This window comes from Pelecanus crispus, chromosome 5 (assembly GCF_030463565.1).
Source record: "Pelecanus crispus isolate bPelCri1 chromosome 5, bPelCri1.pri, whole genome shotgun sequence".
Classification (NCBI taxonomy): Eukaryota; Metazoa; Chordata; class Aves; order Pelecaniformes; family Pelecanidae; genus Pelecanus; species Pelecanus crispus.
The window spans coordinates 53,354,345-53,373,264 of NC_134647.1; the positions used below are offsets into that span (position 1 = coordinate 53,354,345).

General features: G+C 43.4%; 1 protein-coding gene across 4 annotated transcripts in view; it reads left to right on the forward strand.

Moving 5' to 3' along the window:
* Nucleotides 1-16,240, forward strand: part of CEP350 (centrosomal protein 350) — a 68,830-nt gene extending 52,590 nt beyond the window's left edge. For 3 of the 4 annotated variants that reach the window (XM_075711647.1, XM_075711649.1, XM_075711648.1), the window contains exons 34-38: nucleotides 265-2,348; nucleotides 3,254-3,652; nucleotides 3,740-3,886; nucleotides 5,082-5,204; nucleotides 12,134-16,240. In XM_075711647.1, the coding sequence (XP_075567762.1) occupies nucleotides 265-2,348; nucleotides 3,254-3,652; nucleotides 3,740-3,886; nucleotides 5,082-5,204; nucleotides 12,134-12,298 (2,918 nt within the window). In that variant the 3' untranslated portion in view covers nucleotides 12,299-16,240. The remainder of the gene's footprint in view (nucleotides 1-264; nucleotides 2,349-3,253; nucleotides 3,653-3,739; nucleotides 3,887-5,081; nucleotides 5,205-12,133) is intronic. The other variant, XM_075711650.1, reaches the window with a different exon arrangement.
* Nucleotides 16,241-18,920: the final 2,680 nt, after the last annotated feature.

The following is an 18,920-nucleotide window of genomic DNA, read 5'->3' on the forward strand; positions in this document are numbered from 1 at the left end:
TTTACCTTGGGCTCAGTATTATATAGCATTATGAAATACTGGTGCAAGGAACAGAATCTGAAAGAAAGTGTTAGAACCCTAGAACTGAAAGAATGTTGCTCATGTTCACAGGACAGCTAGTAATACATGTTTCCAAGGCACCAGTTTGTATCTTATTTTAGCATAGAAACTTCGGCGTTAATTTTGTTCCCTATGGTTGCAGTTTCCAGTAAAGCACTGCAGGCTATATGATCTGCTGTAATTCACTTTTTATTTTCCTTCAAGATGCTGTGTCATCAAGAACTGAGAGATCTGTGTCTGTGCACACCAAGAAGGTGGCTGTGACAGATGTTCATGCAGAAGAACCTTCTGGAACATCTTCCTTGGTTTTAATGTCACCAAGGAATTCCAGAGCAGGATCTGGTGATTCCTTAGATAATGTACCCTCATCATCTCTTCTCAAAGACATGAAAGACATTAGCGGGATATCCCATGGGTCAATGAACAATGTGGTAAATGTATCCAGTGATGAGGCTGCCTTTAGTCATAAATCTGAGATACAGGAAGACTTGGAATACATAAAGTCTGAGGAATACGAGATTGAAGGTTCTCATGTTAAGCCTTTGGAGAATTCTGACGTCTTGTTGACGTTAGATAGAGAACAGGAGAGCTCACTGGACATCCTTCCAAAGAAAGTCCTCTGTTCTGAAAACAAACACTCTCAGAAGGAACTTCTTGGTTTGGCTGTGGAAAGTCTTCATGGTACGGAAGAAATCTTAGAACAGGGACTGGCAGATAAAGATGCTGTAACTGGCCCAGGTGTAGAAGAGTCGTCTTGCAAACTGAGCAGATCAGCAGAGGAAAAAGGTTACCTGCTTTCAGAACAACCCTTTAGTCAAAAGGAGCCATCATACCTTGAAGACTTTGAAGGATCCTTGTCCAGAAAACAAGCATCAGTTGAAGAAACACTTCCTGGGGAACGTTACAAAGACGACTTTGAAGCATCTCTTCTCTCTCCTAACGGGGATGCTCAGTCGCTGACAGAGCGGTCACAGCACACACAAACTAGCAGAAGTAGATCCACAAGCCTTGGCAGTGATGGTGAAATCAGTGAATACCTCAGTGACAGGTCTCTCTCTCTCTCTGGCAGCATGCATTCAGAGAGGTTATTAGAACTTAAGTCCCCAACAGAGCTTATAAAAAATACTGAACGCAGAGATGTGGAGCAAGAACAGGCCCCTACTGAATCACCGCTGTGGGCCTCTGTTTTGATCACAGACGAAACAGATAGTTTGCCAAATTTCAACATTGGTGATAGAGTACTTGTGAGTAAAGTCCAACCTGGAACATTGCGGTTCAAAGGTCTGACTAAATTTGCCAAAGGGTTTTGGGCTGGCGTGGAGTTGGATAAACCTGAAGGGAACAATAATGGAACTTATGGTGGTATTAAATATTTTGATTGCAAAGAAAAGCATGGTATTTTTGCTCCTCCTCAAAAAATCTCTCATATTACAGAAAGTACTGATAGCCATTTAGATACAAATAAGGATGAAGACTCATTCTTTGATGGTAGACTGGAGAAGCAACACAAAGCAGAGCAGAAAGACAAAGGAAGTTCCAAACCTAGCAAGGAGGATGAACCCCAGAGCAGAGATGCAACAGAGAACTATTCCCAGGATAAAGGTCCTGCAGAGACAGCTGTTTCAGAAGCCTCAGCTGGGGAAAAGGTTGAGGAAGAACCATCTTCTAAAGCGAACAGCATAAAGGAGATTTCTGTAGCTACTGAATCAATTGCCCAAGAACAGTCAGTGGTGGATTATCTGAAGCATGCTGTAAGAGAGGAGGCCAGCCTCACTCCTCTCATTTCTGGTGTTGTGGATGCAATTTCCACTGTTCAGGTGGATGACATCTCAGATTTCCTTTCTGAAAAACTGGAAAGGCAGAAGACACTGGGGGAAGAATGTGCTGAAAAGTTAGATGATCTCTCTACTGGAGTTGTGGAGAAGCCTTCAACTCCACTTCTGGATTTGCTAACAAAAGAAAAGAACCAGTTAGAAGCCCAGCTTAGACTACCGCTTAGAGAGGAAGAAAAGTCAAAAGACCAACTCGAAAAGGTCAGTTTGCTGACAGACAGTCTACTTAAAGATTTTGTGAAAGACACGGTCAATCAGTTACAGCAAATAAAGAAGGTCAGGAATGAGAAAATCCAGCTAAGCAATCAGGAGCTCTGTGATGTGAAGGAGGAATCTGGTACCCCATCCCAGCAGGTAGAAAAGCAGATTCCCGATGGACTGAATAACTTTTTTCTAAGTTCTGATTTGGAAGATGAAAGAGAAGAACTTTCCTCTCCGGACATGTGTCCCAGACCAGTGAGTAACTTGCACTTATTTTAAGAGTTGATCGTTCCTTTGACTGATTATGATTGAATCTTAGGACTGCTGGGTGGCACACCAGTTTGTTGTCTCCCAGGTTCTGTTTTGTGATGTGGAGATTGCCTGTATGTATGTCTTTTACATGTGTGTTCTTGTGTATCCCACTTCACAGCTCATTTTGGAAGCCCTACAGGCTGAAAGACACATTTTGGCACATGAAAGTGAAAAATACTTCATTGAGGTTGCATTCTGCTTACATGTTCTATTTGTATCCTCAAACATAATTAGTTGCTGTGGAGGTCATTAAGGTGTCAGACTGCTCTATCCACTGAACTAATATATCACGAGTAGTGGAAGTTCAGGCTTCCTCAGAATAACCATTAATGATACAGATATAGGACTTGGCCTTTTCCGCTGAAGATCCCAGTAAACCTGTCTACTTTGCCAGTGATCTCAATGTATTATCATCACAGAAAGCTTCAGTCCATTTCACTAGTGTGAGCACTGCTCAGCCACTAAAACAGCCATTACCTGCTAAAAGCTTTTAGGCTGTTGATTTAGATCTGAGACTGGTAAGTGAAATTAAACATTGTATGTCACATTATCAGTTTTTAAACCACTGAGCCTTTCATAAACAGTTAAACATTAGGGACAGACAGTGGTTAGGACGCACAGTCTTTTAAGCTCTGTAGGAACCCTCTGAAAGCATTCATCAGGAGTAGTAGAAACCCCAGATATTTGAATAAAAATGTTTCTAAACTAACTGTGGGCTATTTATTATTTTTCTGAGTATTTTGTGCATATATTGCCAGTTACATCAGTAGAGCATTTAAGAATGTAAGTTGAGTTAGACAACAGTGTGATACCACTTTTATATTTACTCTGTGGCTCTTAATTCACAGGAGAGTCCAGTGTTTGGTGCCAGTGGTCAGGAAGAGCTTGCCAAGAGACTGGCAGAGCTGGAGCTCAATCGGGAGCTCATGAGTGTGCTGGGAGATGATCAAGACTGGTTTGATGAGGATTATGGCCTGAGTTCCCATAAGGTCCAGCAGAAGCAAGCTGAGGAACCAGCAGTGCTGCCCAAGGTAGAACCACAGAAAGTGCCAACAAAGCCATGTGAGGAGCCTTTGGCAGTCCCTCATACTGCAGTGGAGGTGGAAGGTATGGTGCATGCAGCAGCTGAGGAACTCTGGAAACTGAAAGAGCTGGGTCACGATCTTCAAAGTTTCAACCTTCATACAGATCTTAGTAGTACCCTCAAAGAGCAGGACACAGACATAAACAAGCAGGTTTATAAAAAGGTACAGTCTTCAGGCATTTTGTTCTTGCCCTTTGAATGTTTACCATGAACAACAGAAGCCTTAACTTTTACTTCTTTCTTTGTTAAGGTGGTATTTGATTTAACAAGAGAGATCTTTGGGGAAATATTTGCTGAGGATCCTAATCTAAATCAGCCTATTTGGATGAAACCGTGTAGAATCACATCTGCTTACTTTCGCCGAGTAAAAGATCCAAATGATCTGGATGAAATCAAGGTAGGAAGAAATCTTTGTTGTGCAGGGAAAGCGAGATTAAAAACATTGTACTGGCACTTGCCCGAGTGTTAAAAGATCATAACAGGTGTATCCAGCAAGAGATGAGTTGAGAAGAGAAATCAGATTATAAACCTGAAAGGGAGTTTGTCAAAATGGTCCTTTTTTACTCCACAGATTTGCCTCCCCGTCCTTTTGGCTGGTACTGGTTGCTTTTAAACCTTAGTTCTCTGTGCAGAACTGCCAGGATGACCTTGGTCTTATAAAATTGGTATGCTGACAGACTGCTGCTTTAGCAGATTTCAGTGGAACTCTGTATGGGTATATTGGCATGGATCCAACAGTAGAGTTGGGCCAAATGGGTTGAGCTGGATTTTTTTTACTCAGACACACCTGTGCCAACCTCACTGAGGACAATGGGTGTTGTCCAGAGGGACCCGAAATTTGACTGGTGAGGGCATTGTTGTATTTGGCAAGCCAGAGGAGGTCTCCTGTTACTGGTGGTAGTGCTCAAGAAAGGACAAAACCCCAGAAAGCTAGAGCATGAGTGGACCTAGGTTAAACTTGCAGGGCTGGACGTTTGGAAAAAAAACTGTCTCCCTGAAAGCACTCAACAAAGAACCTTCCATACAGCTCATCAGGACAGAAATGAAGACTTCCACCTGTAGTGTTTCTTCTGAAATTGGGGGGGGGGGGGGGGGTGTTGATAGTATTTAATTAACCTGTTGAAGATACAGTGTGTTAGTGGTCAAGAAAAGACAGAAATAGCATCTAGATCAGTCAGTTGAGAAGACTCTCAAAAGCATGTGGCAGGGGAGAGCAGGGGGGCAGGATGAGGACACCAAACTCCCACCCTGCTTTTCTTTAATATTCTCCCATAAAATGAATCATCATAATCTCCTGTTTGCTGTACTGTTTCATTGAAATTTTCTGTTCTCAAGATTGTTACAGCAGTGGGTGTCATTCCCCCCCCCCCCCCCCCCCCCCCCCGCCCCCTTCCTGGATTTAATAATTGTTCTGCCTGTGTAATGCTGCCTCAAAGACTTTCACTGTAACTTTCTTGCATACACTGTATGTCTCTTAGCTAAACAGAAAGGTGTTGTGCACGCTATAATGTGACTTTTTAGGGTAGGTACTTTGTGCATACATTTAATTTCTTAGCTCAAATGTGGTGAATCTCACCTTTACTGTTCTGTAGAACTTCATTGCAGCTGAAGTACTAAAGTTGTTCAGCCTGAGGAAGGAGCCTAATCACAAAACAGACTGGCAGAAGATGATGAAATTTGGGCGGAAGAAACGAGACCGAGTGGATCATATACTGGTTAGTGGATGAAAATAACCAATCATGTCAGATACCGTCCACCAGACTGAAGTGTGACACATGATAGCATTTTTCAGTATTTGATCATGTTGTTTAAAGAATACGAAGTGTGCATGAGGTCTTGACAGAAGGTGTTTCATTTTAGAGAGCACCCTATTGACAAAAACAGAAGTCCAGTGCTAGTGAAGTAAGGTGACTTGAGTGAATTCTCTGTTCATGCCTACTGATTTGACTGGAGTATAAATTTGGCCACTTTCAAAAGTTTAAAGCATGAATTTACAGAAGGAAACATTGAAATACTTGACTGAAAGGAGAGTGAACTTTTTCTTTGGCAAGGGAATATGTTTTGCTTCTTACTTGTAATTTAAAATGTTTTTATTTTGAAGTAATGTAGTTTAATTAGAGACAGTGATACTGAGAACTTAATAGACCAGATTTGCAACCTTTCAGTTGAATCTCGTTGGCAAAGTCATTGGGTTAGCACAGCAAAGACTTTGAAGAGACAGTATGGAACATGATGATCTCTAGTACAAGGTAACCAGTCTGCCAGATAGTACCCACAGCTAAGCATTTCCTCAAAGTGAAGCAACAAGTAGGACTTCTGCTCCTGTAGCACTTGTCATAAAGTAGTGAATGCAGCTGCTGCTGGGGCAGAGGCAGTTCAATGTTAAAACTGCATAAGACAGAGCATGTCTGACTGTGTACTGGTTTTTGAAAGTTACTTGTTGGCTTGTATCGCAGGACGATTAACATCTTTATTGGCTATAATGATAGTGAAGGTTCTGCTTGGGAATATGAGTCCTCATTAACACCGTGCTTCACTTAATTATACCTGAAATTGATTCCGCGCACGCGCACATATAAGTAACTTAGAGTCATGGGTCGTGTGGTCTTTTAATTGCCCATCAGTGGAAGGTTTCCAGCACAAGCTTTTCCCTTTTTAATTGTATGTAAATAGAATATCTATGTATAGGACCTGCATATCCTAGTACGCTTGATTCTGGGATACACTCATTTCTGGGATATGGAGGCTGCTAAAGCATGTACAAAAAAGTCTAGATCCCTGAGAGAACTAAAATACAACTATTACGCTTGTGTACGAATTTCCTAATTTCTTTGAACCATACCTGGAAAGAAAGATCCTGATTGGAAAAGATTGTTCTAGTTGAAGGCATCCAAAATGCTTTAGGTGGAACAGGTTTGAAGTTCAGACCATCTTACATGCAGCCCCAGACATCAAAGATTAATGGAGCTCTGACAAGCTTGGCTTAATAAGAATGTGTTTGATTTTTATTTTGTTCTCACAAAAATACAGTAATAAAATGTTAGCTGAAGACTGGGAGTAACTGTGTGAAGACTGCAGCATACCATGCTTTAGGAATAAGGCATTGCTAACAAATTTATACTGTAATGTGAGACACTATCAGAGAAACTATAAAACATGAAGTATCTGGATAGCTTTCTCTGCCTCCTAGTCAGCCTTCAACTTGTGCTTAAGGTCATAAGTTCTGTGATAATGCAAATCCAAGGTCATAAGTGGATATACAGGACTGTGCAAGATCTGCTGCCTATCGGCTAGTAGCTCATGGTGTAGCCCTAAACTGAGAGGTCAGTTCTGGAGTTCTCCAAATTTTTTTTGAAGTACATTCAAGTACTACAACACAGCAATTTCCTGAAAGAGAAATAAGACTTTTTTGGTAGGTTTAGGTGCTGTAGAAGCTTCTTTAGAAGTCACAATTGAAAATGCTTTGTTCAAGTTTTTGTGAAGATTTAGCCAATACACACCTCTTGCAGTGTGTAGGGGTTGTCATGTGAGTACATATATGAGCTGTTTGATTCTCCACATTCTTTTACTGCTTATAAAGACAAAGACTGTTAAAATAAAACATGATCTTTTTAAAGCAGGGGTAAACATTCTTAGGCTTCTGTTACTTGCATTTAAACTTGGAGCACAGGTCCTTTCCAGTTTCTTAATTTCCCTTTCAAGTAAAACTAACCATCGAAGGAAAACATCCTTTGATAGTTTTCTGTTGAGACAACTATGTATTTTTAGTGACTTTGATGAGAGGATTGAACACATCTGACTGTGCCATACTGTCTGACCCAGGAGCTAGGCATGACTAAGGGTGAGAGGGTTTTTGATACAGAGGAAGGGGATGCTGTTCTATGCCGCCTTCTCCAGTGTATTAGTAACAACTATCAAATAGTGGCATTGTCTGCCTTGGATGGTCAGGTGGCTTTAAAACCATGAGCTGTGGCTGTTTGCCAAATTTCCTTTTATTTCTTCTGAAGGCACAGAAGCAAATGTCAAGCTATTCTGCCCAGCTTAATCTCTCCCTGATTATCCCTGGACGTGTCCTTCTGGTTTATCATACTAAACCCAATTCCCAGTGGTTCTTGTCTCCACCAAATGTTCAGCCTTGTGGGGAAGAGGCTCGGCATTAGAAGCAGCCTGTGCTGCACTGGTGCTCTCTGTGATGCTGGGTCCTGTGGGTGACTGCAGTCAGCCATCACACCTGCTGGGAATTAAGGGGAGAACAGGGTGGGTTAGTCCTTCACCTCCTTGCTCTGCCTTGATCTTTGCTACTTCCCCCAGTCACTGCATCTTCAGTTGTATTTTCACTTTCGTCTGCGCTTTCCCAGCATTGACACCAACATAGTTAGCCATGTTTTTCTGACAAAAAACCATCTTCCTCTTCTCCTTTTTTGCAGCACTGTTGACTTTGATCAGGCATCTTTGCCCTCAGAAAGCATTTGTATTGGGATTTCTTAAGAGACATCTCTGATCTGCTGGATAGTTGCTCCAGTTATTAACATTTACAGCAAATATTGGCTTTCAGTAAATAGGTACAGGAGGTTCACATTTATGAAAAGCTACTTTGTTTAAAATCAAGTTAAAGGAATGTTTAGGTGTTCGCTTTCTTCTTCTGTCCCTTTGTGTTGCCAACTTTATCATGCGTATGCTGTCTGAATCTCAAATGTACACATAGACTGAGGCGCCGCATTTCAGTACATCAGGGCTGCCTGCACCTTTCAAAACCTCTTTTTAAACTACCACAAGAACCCTCATATCTCCTTATTTAAGTTCAGGTGCTAACAATAGACTGTTTCCACTACTTTTTTTTCACTTGGATCTTCAGCCAAAACTCCCTGTGCTAATCTGTGCACGGACTCTGCCATTGCTTTCCCCGCCACCCCGCCTTCCCTTTTATCTGGAGCTTGACAAAGCAAAGCTCACATGATACTGCCAAACCTATGTGCTTAGCTTTCACACCTGAGAAGCCTGCCAACAGTGCTGAAAAGTACTTGATCTTCTGACCTGCTGACTTAATGCCTAGCATGTTTTTCTCCATGCAGTTTTGAACTCTGCAACAAAGCAAAGCTGTTCTTACCAAGGTGGCTTAATTGGAAAGCCCAATTCTGTGGCGCCTGAGATCTAAACCCAAGGGGAGTGCAACAGTAAGAGGAGAATCGAAGCCTGCTCATAAGCACAGCCATGCATCTTAAGATTTCTAGGCACTCTGTGAAGGGCTGTGAGAATGCACCTGCCTGCCTTCCTCCTACTGGCATTCTTCCAAGGCAGTAGTTTATTTCTGGATTTTTGTACTTTTCAGTCTCCAAATGATCTAGTTACTCCTTAAGTGTAGTTTATTTTGCAGATATTCATGGTTTTGAATGGGAACCTTCAGAAATTGAAACTCACTAATTTACTTTCTAAAGTTTCCTTCAGATTATATTCTTTTAAGTGTTGGGTTTGGGGTACTGTGGCCTTTATTAGATGTCCAGCAGGATCATGCTGCTTCATTATCTCCTAATTTGTCTTTTGTATGCATGTCCCCTTCTTTCTTTGTGTGTTTTTTAAAAAAACAAAACAAAGCACACAAAAACCATACTACACAGCCTTCTGCATTGTGTCACTACTTACCTTTTCTTGTAGGATGGAGTTCAGTTTCATTACAACTGGGTTTTTTCTGACTTTGCCCAAATGCAGTTTCTCTCTGGTATAGAGAGCTTACTTCCAGGTATCAAATATGTGAAGTTTTACTTTTGTCATGGGAATGTGCAAGAACTTAAATGCTGTGCATGTACTGAAGGCAATGTAAAGCCCATTTCCATGAAAGCTATGATAGTTGCCAAATATAAGCAAATTGGTTAGAAGCGGTTTGTAATAATAAAACAAATGAATCAAACATTTCCCAGACAAAGCAGTTGCAACTGCCTTGGCTCAGATGTCTGCAGCTAGGGCTGCACAGCAGCATGGCAGTTTCCACACGTGTTCTGAATACACTATAAACAAGACTTGCCTGCAGCTGCAAATTGCACGTTCCCTTAGTTTTCCGAAAGTATGCTCGAGGAAGTCCTCCTAATGCCAAAGGAAATTGTGCACTGTGTCTCTGAGAAAGAGGGGAATGATAGAGGCAAAAGAGAATTAATCAATGATACTGTTTTTCTTTCTTGATCTTTCTGCTGCTATTTAACATCCAGCCTTTCTCTGCCTGGATCAAGTTATCATGTCCTCTCCTGACTTCTGTTTCTTTATCCTATGAATCTCTTTTTCCTTCTGCAGCACAGTAAAGGAACTGTCCCATCATGTTGTTGCAGGTGAGACAGAATAAGCAGCAGCTTAGTGTGGCTCTGAATATTGGAGTTTGTTTAAGGGCCAGTGAGATCAGAGCTTTTAACCTGCTTGATTATTTTACTCTCTTCCCCCTACCCCCAGTGTTATGCTCACTAGGTACCAACTTCGCTTCCCAGCAGCAAGGTCGCTGGCTGGCTTGGGAGGGTTGGGCAGAAAACTGCATCAGTTGGTATTACGCAGCTGCTCCCGGTTACCAGTCTTGGCTGTCATCGGTCAAGATCCCTGGGCATTCCCCGGCATTTGTCTCCACCCACCTCCTCCATCTCTAAGATCTTTCCCCGTTTCCAGGAGGATCTTTCCTCCAGCTAGGATCCTCACCTTCTCCCTTTGTGGCCCCTGTTTTCTTTCCCAGACTACTTCTGCTTTTTGGGAACACTTCTTTTTGGCACCACCTCTTCTTTTTGTGACCCCTATCTCTTGCTTTTCCTCATCTAAATAGTCTGTGATGCAGTCACACAACACATGATCAGCCTCCATATTGTTGCTTCTATCTTATGCCTCTATTGATGGGAGGACTTGGGACATGCTGCTGCTGTTTAGTGCGGGGTTTATCAAAATTTACAACCAGCACATACCAGTTGCAGGCAGCAAGCTTCTGCTTGAGACAGAGTTCAGAAGTCTGTTTCAGACATTCATCCACACAAAATTAGACCCAATTATCTGCTGCTTGTTAGCATTCAATTTAAATTATTTTTCACCTACAGCACTTGTTCAAAGTTTGATTGCCAATATTGTTGCTTCTTCCTTATTAGTAAGAAGCTTAATGTAACCATTAACACCTCGTCTTTGACAGCCACATGGGAAACAAGAGGAGTGCTCCCTGTGGTAGCACACTTTTTGTTAGTGTGACTCCTCCGAAGGTGTTTGCAGGATGAGATTCCTGCCCTTCTCCCCAAGCTCTCTTAAGCGAGGGAGAAAGGAGCTGTCAGAGTGAAACCTCATGTATAACTGAAGCCTTACGAATGGCTACAAACCCTGAAGCAATGCCGGTTCCCTGGGACTCCCATAGCGGCCTGTTCTTGGGCTTCACACAGTGTTTGGGTTATTGAATCATCGTTACGCTACAGCAGCTGTCACCTTCAAAACAGACAAGTTTCTGGGCGGTTTAGCTTCAGGCAAAAGAGGGAGAGAGGGTGTTGGGGCTATAGCTCTTGTACTCTCTTTACCTAATGACACTGTTACATATTGATTAGTGGATTCAGTGGATTTTCAGTATGTTTCAGTATGTTTTAATTCTGTTTTGGCAGTGTCTAGGTGTCTGGCCCACTTGTTTATGTGGACAGTGTAAATGTATTTTGAGTTCAGAATGTAGCATTTACAGTCAGAGGAGCTTTCTGCTGAAGCTGACCAGAGAAAGAGCTTTCAGCAGGTTTTCTTTGTCATTTTAAATATGAGTGATGTTTGCACCCACTCTTTCTTTTCTGAAAAGTTTGAACTTTGTTAGGATGTATCTGTAATACTCAAATAGTCACCTAGACAAATTTTGAATAAGTTTAATTGGAGATGTCCAGTTTGGAGAGACTCTTGATAAGACTTGATTGCTGAATGAAATTATATATTCCTGTCTGTTACTAAAATGCATATTTTCCAGTGACCAGTAAAACAGGATTTTGCTTGTCAACAATTTAGGAATAGAAGGAAATAAATACTCTTTGAGTTACTCTTTTAGATGTACTAGTACAAAATTCCATTTGTAATAATGCTGTCAAATCCAATGAAGCATGGATTATTCTGTGCAAATGAGTTGTAATACTGTCATACAGCATGTGCCAGCGTTTTGTTTTCCTATACAGAAGAATTGGAATAGTTAGTTATTTCCTTTAGGTTTTCTGATTCTTATTCAAATAAACTGAACTGCAGTAAAGTCTGTACTTTTCCTCCTTCCCCTGTTCAAGGCCTTTGCATGATTTCTTACCAGTTTAAGCTACATGGAATCAGCTTCTTGCAAATACACAATTAGGGACTTTCTTAATGCAGCTTCTGCTGTTGGCCAAGAATATCCCATTAGCTCAGTTCTTTCAAGTGAAAAACTTGTGCAGGAATATGAAATCCTTTAAAATGGATACTACAGTGAAAGGTAGAAAACATTCATACAGTGAAATAACCTGTTTTGAATAGATCTGTGTTCATTTTGCTATTCCAAGCGTTTCCTGTAATCTCTTACAAAGACAGATATGTTGTTGGCAGATGCACGCTGTTTTGAACTCTTTCTGGAACTTTGCAGGGGGTATTATCCTAGAGCAACAGAATTGTAATGCTTGTTTGTCCTTTTTCCTTTCTAACCGCCAAGGTGCAGGAACTTCACGAGGAAGAAGCGCAGTGGGTGAACTATGACGAGGATGAACTCTGTGTAAAGATGCAGTTGGCAGATGGGATCTTCGAGGCCTTAATCAGAGACACTGTTGATGTACTGAACCAGATAAATGAGAAACAGCGGAGATTGCTGCTTGTCTGACAGTGCTGAAAATAAACTTACAGCTGCGTAACCACTGAGTCACGGGTCTTTCTGACTCCTGACGTACTCTCCACCCTGCAAGCGCTGCTGCTGGACTTCCATGAGTGGGGTTTTAAAGGCAGTTCAGATGTGATTAAAGGAACCTGAATTTGCATCCGCTGCCACTAGAGACCTCACATCGGATTTATTGTTTGGAACAAGCTGATCCCTCACTCGAGGCTGTATTGTGGAGTGCTCAAGACTGTTCGTGTGCCAATGCAGTTATGCCACATAACTGTCAGCAGCTGTCTGGGCCCCAGTCTGGGGCTTTGACATGTTCAGCTTGTGCTCTGAAAGGGTTGGGTTAAGTTGGGATACTGGCTGCTTTTCTGGAATGGCTGTCAGCCATTAGTACTCGACTTGTCTTTAGAAATGTGAGTAATTTGGAGAAGAAAATGTTTGGTCAGGTTTTAGTCATAAATGGAGACTTACTGTACTGAACAGTGTTACAATCTTAACACCTCTTCTCCTGCAGCCCTAAATGTGCATCAGTTTCTTCTGCTCCAGAGCCCATTTAATTCCCTTCTCTGTGAAGCTGGTTTTCATCTTTCTTCTGTGATATGGTACCAAGTACGGTGCCAGCCGGTACAGGGAAATTAGATGATGTTGCTTTCTGCGTTCAAGTAAAGAATTCTTGCTGCTTTTCTTATGTAACTTTCTTCAGTCCTGAGGTGGAGCAAGATAAAGGCCGCCTAATGTCAAGCGTGAAAGATGAGTCCATGGACAACTTTCCTCCTACCGTGTAGCACTTCCTCTCTTCCTGGAGCACCAGATGCTCACAGATAATGGATCCTCAGGATTTTCTCAGGCACGAGACATGCAGGAGTGGAAAACGATTCCTCGCAAAAATTTGGCCTTCAATCCCTCAGCTTCCTCCCTTACTGTCACCTAATAAATTGGAGAAGCCGTTACTTGAACAATTTAGAGAACAGAGTGTATTCACCAAAGAAAGCGGTGTCCAGTGCTTGACTGTCTGCATGTTTTGTGCTTGTGGGTTTTTTATTTATTTTCAGATAATTTATTAAGTGGGTTATAGGACAGTGTCCTGTGCAGTTGGCTGCACTGTCTTATGTTTTGAGACAGCTGAACTTGAGAAAGCATCTGTTCTGGAAACTTCCAGAGCCCCGTATTCTTCGCACAGCTTCTTGAGGCAGATACAGAGGGAGAAGGTAAGAACAACTAAACCTCAGTGACCAGGGGTGGGAAGCAAAGGCAGGACTAGGAATGGACCTTCACCACACCTGGTTTGATGACAATGGAGAGTTGAGGGGACTGAGCTGAAAAATGATGTGAAACTTCCCTGCTCCATCTGTTTCCTTCCTTTCACAGAACTTCTAGGTCATGAGCAGCTGTTAGTGGTTGACTCAGTGCTGGGTTCAGCTGCAGTATCCTGCTGAGTGCTCGTTCCTAATCTGTCCCTCCCATCCTTGTGTTTTTCTTGGAGGAACACAGACAATCTGGGGTCAAATGTTGATGCCTTAATAGTGGATGTCCCTGTTTGCTAACCTGGGATGAGACCCAGAGGAGAGTCATGTTCTCCAGACACACTGGAGTGCAGAAAGATACTTTGAAGCCCTCAGAGGTGCCCCAAAGATGCTACAGCCCACAATAGGTGTGGCGGGGAGATCTCTACCATTTTGTTCATCTGCTTGGTTCTTGGGCTTCCTGCTATGCATACCTCTGCTACTGCTCCATTTTGGGTTGGGTTTGGTTTTTTCTTTTTTCTTTTTTTTTTTTTTGAAAGCTACCATTGGAATATTTGCATTTTGCACAATGACACACAGCTGGTAATTCTTCAGGGACAGCACTGGGAAATGTTGGATTTGTCAGAGGTCCATGCAAATTCTCAGATGTAGTATTGCCAGCACGTCACTTGTGAGTTAATGGTGAGCCATATTCATGGGAGTTTAATGAGTGGAAGAACAAGGAGGAGGTCATGGTGTATAGGAACACCTCCAACGGGCATATGCGTGTCTGTCCTGCAGTAGTGGCCCTTCTGGCTGGCTGGAAGTCAGATGGTCTTGGTGGAGTATTGTTCAGCTTTTTTTTTTTCCCCTAAGTGATTCACTTGTCCATGTAAAATGTCATGATGCTGAACCAGGAAACTCTCAAATGCTTGAGATACAAGCAAACTAAAGCTGCTGCATTTAACCAGTATGGTGTCACTGACTGCGTCACCACCTCAGATTCCCTTTCCTGGGTGTATCTTCTTCAATAGTGAGGATTGCTATTTTTATAGGTAGCAATTACAGATGGAAGGCAGAAACCTGCAGCGTAGGTTTGTGGCTGGAGTATCAGAGAAACAAAGTTAGTTTCTGTTCTGTAGATACCGTGGTTGGTATTGAGAAGGTTGCCCTGCATTCCCAAGGCTTTTTGGCAGCTCTGCGGGGCTGGCATGGCTTTTCTGGTCTGTCCACCAGCAGGGAGAAGGTTGTACAGTTGGCCTGCCAAGGTACTGGGGACCACTGGAGATCGTATGCCTTTTGTCTTGCTGCCTTGGATAGCACTAGTTTAGTACCCTCAACAGAAGTAGTAACTATTTTTACAGCTGTTTGGGCAGAAGGAAGCTGTGTCTAAGTAATAGCTTTATTCCTTTGCAAACATCACCATTTATTTTTGGTAGCAATCCTTGCCAGGAGCAACCCTAAAAAGACTTGAACGTACATGAATTATCTTTTCAATAGCTCAAGTGTGTTGAGTTACTTTGAGTTGAGTGTATACTCCAAACCTTGAGTGTGTTGAGTACTTGTGGACTGATGAGTACCATAATGAAGCAATGGCCTGTCTGGGTCAGGGCTGGTAACAAGGAGGTATGGGGAAGCCTAGAGTCTCACAGACAGAGGCTGAATTCTCTTTCTCTCTCCTCTTCCCAACCTTCCCATTATAAGAACAAGAGATATTTTTGGGTCCTGGTTATCTTGGTGCAACCATGTTAGAAGATTCAAGGCCAAGACATTTTTCTGAGACCCATAAGATGTTTGGGGCAGTGGCTGTCATTACTGGGGAGGTGTGGTTCCCCCTTCGGAAGGATCTCGGTGCCGGGTGAGAAAGCCCTGGCTTGTGAGGACAAGGAGTGCGAGTACCTCTCTCACAGCAGGATGCTTCCTGAGCCGAGCTGTGGAATTCTGCCTTTCAGAAAAGGCTTGTTGCTCACAAGGTGGAACAAGGGATTGAAAAATCCCATCTTGTTCACTTTCCTTTCTTGAAAAAGTGGCCTTAGCTTTTTGCAATACTTGAATAAGTGTGTACCTGCAGAAGATCTCCAGTAGCACAGCGATAGAGACCTTTTAAGTGACTATTCTGCAAGGAACTGCGTGCAGTTCTGACTTTCATATCCCCTTGCTACCTTAAGAATATTAGGAAAATAAAGTACTTTTCCGCAGAGAAACAGTTGAATCTTATAAGGTATTTAGTGTATCTGACGTGTTTACAAATCAACTAAAATGGAGAAAAGCAAACTATTGAACTTATTTGTAATTTAAATGTTAAATGCAAAAATATATACAGATGAAAGAGGAATACTGTAATTAACTTGCATTTACTAGTTTTTTTCCTTGACTTTGCAGAGCCTTTTGATATACATTTGCAAAGCCGCCTTTTGGGAGGCTCCGTCTCCCTGTGTACTGTGTTGTGGAGATGCTGAAAAGAAACCCGTTTACTGTGTATGTGTAAATAACCTGGTAACTTGGGTTTTGGGCCAGTTTCAGCTAACGTTCACATCCAGAGCAGCTTTGCACAGTAGACAGACCCAAGGATGTCGAGGGTTTTTTTTTTTTTTTTTTTTGTAATTAAGAACTGTAAAATAACCAGGGTGGTCCCTGTGTACACCAGTGTAAATATCTTTGGTAACTGAAATGTACTTTAAGAGAACAAAATCTGTAAATAAACTGATTTCTAAATTAATCTTGTTTCCTGGTTCTTTAGAAAATGGAGCTTTGTAATTACCCAAATGGTTGCTAATTCTGAAGGTGTCCTGGAGATTTGTCCCTTGTATGTTCCCCTTTCTGTCTGATGCTGTACTTGGGATGCCAATCACAGTCCACAAAATCCCATTAGAGTTGCCTTAATTATAATCATAACATTATTAGAATTTCCTTATTGTTAAAGCCAAGTGTTGATAAAAGCAAAAACAGAAAATAGCATTGTGTAATCATTGCAGGAGTGCACTGCATGATCTGCGGGAGAAAAATTAGTGCTTGCACAAGTTTATTTAAAATAGGTTTTAAAAACTCATGGTTTAAAATATTGGGGGGGGCTATTTTTATGGTAAACAACAGTCTTGGAATTAAATTCTTCAGAGCCTCAGCCTTGTTTCAGATCCCTCAATTAGGCTCTTAAATTGTTACAGCTGCTGTTACCAGCAGTGATCACTTCTTCACTGAGGGGGCAAAGGTTGTTCCCTAGAAACTTTATGTATTGGTGGAACTTTCCTAAATCTTTGCTGTTTCCTTTCCAGAGAAAAAAAAAACCCAACCAAACCAGCCCTACTTTAACATGTGAAAGGTCCCAGAGCTGTGTAAGAGGACGGCCGAACAGTGATGGTGCCAAACCACAGGCGTGCAGGCACGTGGCGAACGAGTGGCAGCGTGAAATGCGTAAGACCGAGCGTGTTTATCGAGCCTCCTCAGTGCCTACAGCTGTTCTGCTGCTGCACCTCTGCTGTGGTTTGGTGCCATTTATTACCGTACAGCCCAGCAGAAAAGGCTTTGCTTTCCATTTACTACAGATGTCCACGAAACCCAGCGCTGGTCTTTCCAGCTTGGAGGATACTGTGTGGCAGTCTACTCCTCACCACTCTTCTCCACCTGGGAGAGGCGTACACATCAAACGGGGGAGACCTGTGTGGACCTTAAAAAATTCTATGATTCTATGACAAAACCGTTGCAAGGGCTTTGCACTGTGCTGAGCAGTTGTTTTGCCTTAGCAGAGGTACCTCATCCTGGAGGAAGACTTGCTGCACTCAGACTTCAATTATGGAAGCAGCTTTGCTGCAGTCCCACGGTGCCAGTGTGCAGTAGGAGTAGTCCTCGGTGGAGCATGCCGGGAACACTGTCCGCAGACCTCGCACAGACAGCGAAGCATGTCGCAGCCCTCTGAGCTGGGGGGGTTGAACCGGCCAAAGTGTGGCGGTGGGTCGTTTGATGTCCAAAGGGCCAAGACAAAGCGGTGCTGCAGCCTCTGTGCTCTCATTATGTAGCAGCAGGAGAGCATCCATGTCACTGCTTTCCTTGCCCTGCAGCGATTTTGCTCTGTGAGTCCTATATTTTCAGACTGCGATCTACTTGCAGCCATCAGCATCCATCCCTGGAAGTGGCTTAGAGTGCATTTCACATTGAAAAAAAATTGATCTGTGCTTCTCCGGCTAAAGAACTGGCTTCCCTTTAAAACAGCTCGAGCAGTGGGAACGCTGCCAACAGCGCTCTGGTGAGTGACACAGCGAACTGCTGCATTGCTACTGCTGTCCTTGCCCAGGATGCCCAGTAATCAGCTTGATGAAGGCTCTAATTTCCTCATTTGCAAGTTTACATTGCTTCACTTTGGCACTGACTTTCTACGGTGCTGTTTGTGCAACTCTTCCCACAACCCTCAGAGCGCGGTTGCCTTCGACAGCCTTTCACCCATGGACCGGGTGAAACAACTGGGTTGGGCAATGGCAGGCAGCCACCTTCCCAACGGCACGCTGGATTGAGTGGGACTCTTGGTGCCTCCCTTCCCGGGTGCCACCCGCTCCCAGGTGCCTCCCTAGGGAGGTGGTGCCAGCTGCAGCCATCCCATGTCCTAAAACACGTGGCAGGGTGCTGGAGCACTTGAAATGTTGACTCTGCTCCAGACATCGCTGCGCCCTGCCTAGCACAAGGGCTTCTGCAATGTCCAAGCTCTCATTAACACAGCCCTGAGAAGAAAAGGAGCTGGTGGGGAGCTGCTGAATGCCGGCAGCTCTCTTCAGCATGCAGGAAGGAGAGGAGGGGGGCTGCCCAGCTGCTGGCACCCAGCCCAGAGCACGGGCCATCGGTGGGCAGGAATGCAGATGAGATGTAATGGAGTTTGAAAGCACAGGGCGCTCTCAGGGATGCGATGTGGGTCCTGTGGGGGAGGGAAAGGCACCCTGCGAGGTCTGGAAACTGGAGCAAACAAAATCTGTAGCCCTAGCCCTGTGCCTTCCTGCCTCTCCCCCAGTAAGATCCAGCAGAAATTTGGGGAAAAGGAGGAGAATGGAGCTGTCGGGGGGCAGCAGCCCCATTTGGGAGGGTGAGGGTTATGCAGCAGCGGGGCATGGGGGGAGATGTTTGGGGGAAGATGCTGCCTTTTGCCTGCCAAACGTGCTGTGTGAGGATGGCCTGGAGCAGGTCTGGTTGGTTCCTGCTCTGAATGTTTCTCTTGGCTCTAGTTTTCTAGCCCATTGCTCCAGCTGTGCAAGACTTGCCTGTGTCCCTTGGGCTGTGTTCCCTCCCTGGTGTTGGTTTCAGGTGGCTTCCTCTTGCAGGCTGACTTGTCTGTCACTGCCTCATGAAATCTAGGCTGACTCAAACTAGGGGTTTGTCTGTGTGTTTGCTGGAGGTGGAATTGATGCCTGTTCTAGGGG